Here is a 10,685-nt window from a genome sequence, read left to right on the forward strand (position 1 = left end):
CAATAGTATGATCCAAATTGAACGAGTACAATTTGCAAAAGTCAAACTCGTAGGTTTGGCAAAGAAATACTAGCAGAATATTCAAGATCAATACATTATGAATGGGGAAGAACTAATCACACGTTGGGTAGAGATAAGATGAATTCTAAATAGAAAATATGTTCTAACATACTTTAGAAACCAACAGTACACTATGGGGATCAATCTAAAGCAATTAAAGATGAATGCAAATGAGTATCTAAGCAAATTTGAAAACATAAAAAATGTATCACAAACCCAAATTAGACCCTAGGGAAACCCTTATCCACTGTATTAATGGAAGACAAGTAAAATTAGTTGCCCCTCAATTGAAGAAGTGTGTCAAAAGACTGAAGAGATTGAACAACATATAAAAACCCCTACCTTGCAACCCGGTAGTACTCTTTCTTAAAGGGTATCAGTATAATAGGTAAACCCACTAGCTCAACCTGCCCTGGATCTATCATACAAGTAGAAATGAATACACAAGCACTTAAGAAAAAAAATCCTAACATTCAATGTTTTAATTGTCATAATAAGGGTCATGTAGCATCAAGTGCCCACATAGGGTCTTAGCCTTAGAACAAGAACACAATTTAGAGGAAGAAGTGGCTTATGTTTCAATCCAAGCTATTGATGAGGAAGTTGACTCTCTTGATCTACACTATGAAACAAGGAAATTGAAGAACAAATCATAGGACTTAATATAGTGCATTGTTTCCTTTCAATACCCATGTCAAATGACACATAAAAACGTACTAGCATCTTTTACACCTATGCAAAATGCGAGAGTAAGACTTGTAAGATTGTGATCACCAACTCAACCTTCAACACAAACCCCTCCACCTACTCACACAGTCTCAAGTTGAGAAAGAAGGAAAGGAATTAGGAGTGGCGGTAGCATTAGTAACCCAAAATCTCACAGTTGGCACTAGAGATTCACTAAAAGATATTTTCCTTGAAGTCAAAGAGATATTACATGAGTTCCAAGATACAACTAGTGATGAATTGCCCAATGAACTCCCACCTATGCGCATGATCCAACACTCCATTGATCTAATCCTAGGGTCACAATTACCCAACCTACCACATTATCTTCAGAGCGTGTTGAATTACATAGGCAAGTTGAAGAACTCTTATGAAAATATTTTATTAAAGGAAGAATGAGTTCATGCGTCGTTCACGCCTTATTGGTCCCCAAAAAAGATGGCCCTTGGAGAATGTGCATAGATAGTCATGCCATCAACAAGATTACAATTAAGTATAGGTTTCCCATACCAAGACTTTATGACATGCTTGACTTGATGGCAAGAGCTCGTTGGTTCTCCAAGATTGACTTACATAGTGGATATTAGAACAAGGATTAGCAATGAGTGGAAAACTACCTTTGAGAAACAAGATAGACCGTATGAGTGGTTAGTCATGCCCTTTGGAGTTTCTAGTGCTCCTAGTACTTTCATGAGGTTGATGAACCAAGTCCAAAAACCTTTCATAGGAAAATTTATAGTGGTCTATTTTATGACATTCTGATTTATAACATAACACACGATGACAACGTGGAGCATATTCGCCTTGTCTGGAGACCCTTAGGAGAGAAAAAAAATTATCAATCTACAAAAGTATTCTTTCCTACAACCTTAGATTCTCTTCCTTGTGTTTATCATTTTTGTAGAAGGCATTTCGACAAATCTAGAAAAGATTATGGTAATCCAGGAATGGCCCGAGCCATGAACCCTTCAAGAGGCTCGAAGCTTTCGTGGATTTGTGACTTTCTATTGTCGCTTTATTAAGAACTTTAGCACCATTATGACTCCTGTAACAAACTGCCTAAAAAAGAAGAGTTTCATTGGACAAAATCCACATGGCTTTAGGAAGATCAAGGAAAGGATGACTAAAGCTCCTAGTCTTAGACATCCTGACCTCTCCAAACCATTTGAGGTAGCTTGTGACGCATCGGGAGTAGGTATAGGGGGGACACTAAGTCAAGATGGTTGCATTCTTTAGCGAAAAACTCAATGATACTCAACAGCACTATTCCACCTATGACAGAGTTATGCTATTATTTGAGCCCTAAGACATTGGTGGTATTATCTACTACCCTATGAATCCATTCTCCATTCAGACCATAAAGCATCAAGTTTCAATCAGTCTCGGAAGAAATTAAATGTTAAACATGCTAGGTGGGTTGAATTCTTCCAAGAGTACACTTTTGTTCTAAAACATCATTCTTGCCTGGTCAACAAACCAGGCGATGCACTAAGTCGTATTGTCACCACATTGAAATAATTTTTCAAGATGTTCAAAATGGAAATCATCATGATTGATAGATTTTGTGATAAACGATGAATACCTATTTAAAGGAACACTCCTATGCATCCCTAGAACATTACTTAGAGATTTTCTTATTTGGAAATTACTCACCCTCAATTCGAGATGTTGCCTGAATCATTTCACAATGTCACACATGTCAAATGACAAAGACAAGTAAGCAAAATATAGGACGCCACTATGTATATCCCATGAACCTTGGAAAGACGTTAGCAGACTTTGTCTTAGGATTACCTAGTTCCAACTGAAGCCATGACTCAATTTGACTAGTAGTAGACCGATTTTCTAAAATGCACATTGTATTCCATACAATAAAACAAATGATGCATCACATATAGATAAATCGTTCTTTAAGGAAATCGTCTAATTGCACAGGCTACCCATGACTATAGTGTTAGATAGGGATGTAAAATTTGTTACCTATTTTTGAAAAAACCCTATAGAAGTTATTTGAGATCCAACTTAAATTCTATTCCGTCTTTCTTCCGCAAACTAGTGGTCAGACTGAGGTTGTTAATTGTAGGTTAGGAAACTTGTTAAGGTGTCTAATGGGTGAAACAAGTATTTGGGCCTCAATCTTGCCACTCACTAAATTTGCTTAAAACAATTTAGTAAACCGATCTATAGGTAGATGTCCATTTGAAATCATTTACGGGGTCGAAAGCTCATCAACCAATTGACTTGATTCCATTGCCTATCCTTTCTCATTCTTCTGAATTAACTTATACATGCTGATGTCAGGAGGAAAATCACACCGAGAAATGAGGCTTATAAAATTCAAGCTTTCACATCATGAGTTTGAGTACAACATAGGGGACTATATGCTTATCCACATTCGCCCATGACTCTTTCCTAAAAATTCTTTTAAAAAGTTCCATACTTGCTCTTCTAGTTCATTTCAAATTGTGAGAATAATTACGACTAAAGATTTCAATACTGAGGACTTACTACTATATTGGGGACATTAGAGCTTTCTTCTTTGTCTATTGATTTGCCTACAAGTCATATATCTACAACGCCAATTCCGACATTCCTATCTGTAACGCAATCTTCTCATCAGAGTAAAATCATTATAGACCATTAAATAGTGGTCTCTTCATATGGAAACACTGATCGATATCTAATTTGTTGGAAAGGACTTTCTAAGATTGATGACCTGCAGATCACCGAAGATGAACTTTGAAGCCTCTCCCCTAAACTTCTAGAAGAAATGGAGCAACAACTACTTGATTCAACTAGAGAGGAACCTCCTCACACCAATATGTTGTGCTGATAGACTTGAATTTGTCAATCTATCTCCCCGCTCGACAAGTTTTCTTCGATTAGGGAGAATAACACAGTCAATAATTTAATTTTATTAAAAGTTTTCTAAATTGCTAATTTTTATAATTTGTTTGAATTTTTGGAAAGTTATTTTATTTCTCTTTGAAAGAGTTAGTGAAATTTTATTAGGATAATTAAAGTTTTATTACAAAAGGTTTTTTATTTTGTAAAGAATAAGTCATGCTATCAAATTATAAAAAAGGATCAAGATCACATGTAATGGATAAGTTTTGAGTTAACACAATTTGTAATTTTCTTCTCTGTGTGAGAATCGGCAACCATTCCTTTAGGTGAGGATCGTGACTTTGCTCATCCGTTGTGCTACACCACTTGTGTATGTTGTGTGTTCTGAGCAAGAATCCTCAAGGGACTATTTGTAAATGATTTAGAATATTGAAAATTCAAATTTAGATCCAATCCATGACTTCTTTAAAATATGAAGTTAGTTCAAATTCAAGCTATGTTGCAACCTTTGGTTGAAAACTATTTATTCAATCATATCACCATCAAAACTGCTAATGGATAACTATTTTATAACGATCACTAGCCGATCATTATCCATTAATTTGGCTGATTAAAAAAAACTTGTTTATACATGTTGAGATTTAATTAAAATCTCACATTAAAAAGATTTGGTAAAGATCATGGATTTAAAAGGATGTAAGATATCTCCATTAGCATGAGGCCTTTTGGGTAGAACCTAAGAGCAAAGCCATGAGAGCCTAGGCCCAAAGTAGATAATATCATGTCATTGTAGAGATATGTGAACATCCGTTGGGCACAACAAATGGTATCAGAGTCATGGTCTAGACCAGATGTCATGTGGGGTGGCCTTGAACAATGTTGAGAGTAGGCCCGGAACAGGTCAGGTTGACCAGATGCTTGCAAGGAGGCCTTGGAACAGGTCAAGATGACTAGATGCTCGCGGGGAGGCCCGAAGTAGGTCAGGTTAACCGGATACTTATGGGGAGGCCCGAAGCAAATCAGGGTGACCGGATGCTTGCGGGGAGGTCCAGAACAAGTCAAGGTGATCGGATGCTCGCGGGGAGACCCGGAGCAGATCAATGTGATCGGATGTTTGCGGAGAGACCCAGAGCAGGTTAGTGTGATCGGATGCTCGCGGGGAGACCCGGAGCAGATCAATGTGATCGGATGTTTGCGGAGAGACCCAGAGCAGGTCAGGGTGAGCAGATGCTCGCGGGAAGGCCCGGAGCAGGTCAGGGTGACCGGATGCTCGGGGGAAGGCCCGGAGTAGGTCAAGGAGACCGGATGCTAGCGGGAAGGCCCGGAGCAGGTCAGGATGACCGAATACTTACGGGGAGGCCTGATGCAGGTTAAAAGTGACCAGATCCAGATGCTTGTGGGGAGGTCAAGAGCAGGTCAGGATAACCGGATGCTCGCGAGGAGGCCCAGACATGAGAGTAATGATGATCCTTCAATCAAAGTCCCACATTGGAAAGATTTGGTAAAGATCATGGGTTTAAAAGGATATAAGATATCTCACATGAGGTCTTTTAGGTAGAGCTCAAGAATAAAGCCATGAGGGCTCAGACCCAAAGTAGACAATATCATGCCATTGTAGAAATATGTGAATATCCTTTGGGCACAACGATACCAATCACTTGATGATCATTATCTATTAGTTTGGTCAATTAATGGTCACCTAATGGTACTTAGTTGACAAAACAAAGCTATTTGTTTGACCACTCGTGAAGAATAAACGTTAAAATCATTTTTTAGGCTTTTTAAGTAATTCACTTTGATTTTACACACATGTTTATATATTACAATGTATTCTACCCAAACATATAAACATTTTGGCATTCTTTACTAGTTAAAATACTTTCTAACTAATGCTCAACTAGGTTAACTCACAAACTTAAATGAACTTGTAAAATACAATTCACACAAGCATTAAATATTTTAAACATAAACATGTTTATCAAGCATAAAAAATCCATGAGGGACTAACAAGACTAATTGAACTAACAACTCCATTCTAATAGGGTAGACTAGTTTTCAGAAGAGAGGGTAGAAGAAGTACAAATATTAGAAGAAGTACATGGTGGCTCGAATATGACAGGATAATATAACATTAAATTTGAAAACAATAGCCAAGAGCGTATTTAATGAGTCAAGAGGAACGACAACCGCCAAATAAAGAATATTAGTGGCAGAATGAAAAAGTATATGTGAAATCCTATAAGTTATTGTACGCTTATAAAAATGAACAATTCTTTAAATATATAGTATCCAAGAAAGAGATCAAAAAAGTAGTGCGTGAAGCTAAAAATGAAGCTTTGAAACGTTTATATTGGATGCAAAAGAACGGGGAAAAAAGATTCATATAATAACTAAAGTGAAAGAGAAGAAAATAAAAGATTTTATCCAAATAGGATGCATTAAAGCTGGATTCAATAGAGGATGAGGAAATAAAGGAACAATTGAAAAAAATATTTTCATTAATTTTTTAATGAAAGTTTAGATGACTAACTTAGATTAGATAATTTAAGTAGATCGAGTATATAAATTTAAATTTTTATTAAAAAATTCAAACTTCAGAAGTAGAACATGTATTAAATGAGATGTAAATGGAAAAACAATTAGACCGAATGATATTCCAACAAAGGTATAGAATTGCTTAGGGAAGCATAGTATTGAATGACTTATAAAGTTATTCAAATCGATATTGAAAACATAGAAAATGTATTTTCAATAACGATTAAGAACTCTAGTATTCTCTATATAAACAAAAGAGATGTACACAATTATGTAAATTATATGAACATTATGCTAATGAGCTATATCATGAAATTTTAAAAAAGAGAATAAAATTAAAGAAGGTGACTGAGGTGACCGAAAATCAAATTGAATTTATGACGAAACGTCAATAATAGAAGTTATACTTATTCTCAAATAATTGATTGAAAAGTATTTAGAAAGAAGCAAGACTTACATAGTATTCATTAACCTAGAAAAAGTTTATAATAGAATCTTGAGGGAAATTATATAAAAAAATTTAAAAAGAAAGGTATTAGCATAGTGTATATTGAAACAACTAAGTATATGAAGATGTAACAATAAGAGTAAAGACTCTAGATGAATTAACCAAAGCGTTTCCTATAAAGATAAAGTTAATCCAGGATCAACTATAAGTTCATATCTTTTTACATTAATCATAGAACTCTATAGACACATTCAAGACACATTACCATAGTGCGTGTTGTTTACAAATGATATTATTATGGTCGCTAAGACATGTTAAGGAATAAATGTCAAACTCAAATATTGGTGAAAAATAGTAGAAGTTTTTAGACTTAGTAAACACTAAATATATAGAGTTTACATTTAGTAGCATTAACATACTAGGAAAATTGTTAGGATAGGAGATGATGAATCTAAGAGTTTTAAGCATCTAGGATCATTTTTTCAAAAGGACGGAGTTGATAAAGATGTTTTACATAACATAAAAGCAAGATAGTTAAAATAGAAGAGAGCGTTAAGTGTTTTATTACTCATAAGGTATTTCTAAAGCTTAAAGGAAAATTTTATAAAACGACATTAAGATATGCTATGTTATATGAAGTTGAATGTTAGATTATGAATTGAGTACACAAATAGAAGATGAGAGTCGCAAAGATGAAGATGTTAAGATGAATGTTCAATTATACGAGGATGGACAAGATAGAAAATGAGATCATTAGATAGAAAGTCAGGGGTGACGCCTATTGAGGGGAAAGCTCCAATATGCGTTTAAGATGATATGAACATACACTTAAGTGACCAATAAATGTCACAGTTAGGCAATATGTAACTATGATAAATACGCATATTAGTCGAGAACGAGAGACTAAAAAAACTTGATTAGCAATAATAAAATATGATAAAATTTATTTAAATATAAATAATGATAGAATAGGGGATAGATCCCAATAATCTAGGAGGATCCATATAACCAACCCCACCTAGTTGGATAAGACTTATTTGCTGCTGTTATTATTGTCAAACATTAACTCTATTTTAATAGGGTATGTTAGTTTTCAAAGATGAACTGATTTTTAGGGAAATTGATAGATTACATGGGTTGTCCACATCTTCAAATAGGGATGTAAAATTTATTATTGCTTTAATATTAGTCTAATTTGTTTATTATTATTTGAACATTACTAATCCTGTCTGAAAGCGAGCGAGTGGAAAGCTGGGAGGTGGAGATTTCGCTGATCGGATGTGGATTCCTCTCCGCTCTGCAAAACAAATGGCGTCAGTGTCGAGCCAGGGAAGGGTACGCTCGGCGTTGGCCCTCCGACGCTCAAGTCAGTCATCGAAATGCAGAGAAGTATAACAGTAGCAGAATTATGCTCAAACAGTAGATTACGTGTACCTCCGCTAGTGATGGATCTCCCTTTATATAGAGCCCTGGTGGGCGACGAACACACTCCTTGAGGCGTGGGCACGTTCTTCGATATATTTGTGGCCATGTTTTCCAACACATTCGTGACCACGTTCTCCAACATGTTCGGGGCCATGTCCTCCACTATGTCCTATGAAAGGATGTCGCGAGGACCACAGTCCTGCTGTTTGGCCGAGCGGATCAGTCGCTCAGCCAAGACTCCGCTCTGCTCGCGGTCAGGTCCCGCTGCTTGGTTGGACGAGTAGCCGCTTAGCTAAGAGTCCTCCGCTCTGTTAACTTCAGTTGTCTTTCCGTGCGGTGTCTATGTAGTAACCTGCCCTCCTCTGTACGAACAAAATATCCGGTCTCCCACAGCGTCTTGATAATATGACTTGAGCGTCTACGTATGCCATTCTCCGAGTTAGAAGGATTGTCCGCTCAAACATGTCTCCCGCCGATCGAGTCCTACCTGTCCCAACCGGCCATTGTGTTTATCCTCCGTTCGGCCCTTTGACACTTGGGCGTTGACCATCTTGACTTTGACCTCCACCTTGACGGTTGACCCCGTGCCAAGTGGGCCTCCTGTTGCCGCATCAATTAGCAATAAACGATACTTATAAATATTAAGCAACTGTGTCAATTAACCTACTACTCGCAGGAGGGACAATATTCCCCAAATTTCCAAATAGTGGATAATTAGATGGTGGGCGGACAGAGGAGTTTGAATCTTGGGCTTCATGATTCATGGTTGTGGGGTTACCAGCCATAGTCAAGTAGAGTGACAAATTTCTCTTTTAGCAGAACAATCATCCAATATTCTTTATATAACTAAAGTCGTCTTTTGTCTAGCATATCAGCAGTGGGCTTCTTATTGCGAGTAATCACTTCGTAAATTCCACATCTTTCTAGCCCCTCGATGAATCTACGATCGAAAAAACTAATTAAAATTCTCTGAATTTTCAACTGCAAAACTCAACTCCATGTGACGCATCCGAGGGAACTAAATAACCAAACCGATGCAAGGCGACACAAAACTGACAGAGAATATAAATCATGCGAGAACGGAGATGAAAGGGATACAGCTGTACATGCCCATACCCGGTGCCGTTGTCAACGATCACTGCGGGCCGAGAAGCAGCGTCCATGGAGGAAGGGGGACAAAGAATCAGCCGTGGGGATTCGGCGAGAGGGAGATCGCTCACAGTAGTGGCGCCATCGGCCGGAACAGTGGAAGAGCCCTGGGTTTGTGCTTCGCCGTGGCCGAGCTGCCTTGGGAGGCGGAGGTGCAGAATTACCGACAAAGGTGGGCACCGCCTCACCGACAGTCCACTACTTGACTCACACTTCTCTCGCTTTCTCTTGCGTCGTTTTGTCGCATCTTCCATTCTTCCCTGGTCGGTTGAATCTAGACGCTACGGATAAAAACAAACAACGTCAGCAAAATATGGCATTTGATTTAACTAGGCCGGTAAATGAATCACAAATTCATAAATAAATTTGATGTCTTCTCGGACGATTTAATGATTAGTAATGTTATCCTTATGAATTTTGAGATTTAAACAAATATCTTCAAAATGTATTAATCATTATTTTAAAGATTAATAGTCATCTGTAATTTATATTCTCCGTGTTAATTTTGTGACAAATTAATAGAACGTTGGGAAGAATATATTCATCTTGTATCATCATAAATAGGTTTGATGTTTAATTTACTAGAAACTTATTTATATTCATCAATTAAATAAATAAATAAATTTAAATAATTAAATAAATTAAATGAATAAGATTGAACATGAAAGATGTTGCACATTTATGAGCACATGAATATATTATCACAAAATAAAAAGTCATTGATAAATTACAAGTTTATTAATTTGATCATTTATTAGAATTTGAATAATTAATTAAATTATTAATAAATAATTTTTATACATATAAGATAGTTGGACAAATATATAATTTTAGTAATTAAAATTAATTAAGATGATTCTAATTATTTTTTACTAAATCTACTATATTCTAATTATTATTTACAAGGTATAAAATATGATCTTGTCCGAATCGATGAATCAACAGACGCTAGGCACGTGGCGCTCTCCTTCTCACTGACGTAGATCTCCGGCCGGACGTACGGAGTTCCGGCGAACCTGCATAGAAGTCAGGGCCGGGAAGTAGTTCCCTGCGACGACCCTCCGACGCTCAAGTCAGGCAAGTGGATAACAAAGAAATGGCTCCGAATATGTCAGAGTGCGTACCTCCGGTGAAGTGCGAGGCTCCTTATATAGAGCTGGGAAGGAGCTCATGCACACATACCGAGGCGAATACGTGTCCCCAGCCCATACCTCAGTAAGGGCTTATCAGAAAGCTTACCTAACACCATACTGCTACAGTCCAAGCACGTCTTCGATGGGACAGCGGAACCCCTTGTCGTAAGATTTGAAGTATGGCCTGGTCATAGAGCATGCCCGCTGTCAGAAGATGTTCCTTGTCCTTTTCTCTGCTTACTCCATGCCGGGAGTCCGGCCGGCCAGCACTCGCCTTACGTCCGGCCGGTCATATATAGTGATCTACTTGGGAGATTCTCGGTAATGTGCTCTGTGGAGACTGTTCGCAGTATTCTATCTTA

At 37.3% G+C, this 10,685-nt stretch overlaps 1 protein-coding gene across 3 annotated transcripts in view; it reads right to left on the bottom strand.

The window, feature by feature from the left end:
• LOC122046855 (actin-related protein 3) overlaps nucleotides 1–9,469 on the bottom strand; it is a 37,624-nt gene extending 28,155 nt beyond the window's left edge. For 2 of the 3 annotated variants that reach the window (XR_006130407.1, XM_042607761.1), the window contains exon 1: nucleotides 9,158–9,469. Coding sequence is in view for 2 of the 3 variants with exons in the window: in XM_042607761.1 (XP_042463695.1) it covers nucleotides 9,158–9,444 (287 nt within the window). In the remaining variant the exon portion in view is untranslated. Of the gene's footprint in view, nucleotides 1–9,147 lie in introns of all 3 variants that reach the window. The other variant, XM_042607762.1, reaches the window with a different exon arrangement.
• Nucleotides 9,470–10,685: the final 1,216 nt, after the last annotated feature.

Source organism: Zingiber officinale, chromosome 2B (assembly GCF_018446385.1).
Source record: "Zingiber officinale cultivar Zhangliang chromosome 2B, Zo_v1.1, whole genome shotgun sequence".
NCBI lineage: Eukaryota > Viridiplantae > Streptophyta > Magnoliopsida > Zingiberales > Zingiberaceae > Zingiber > Zingiber officinale.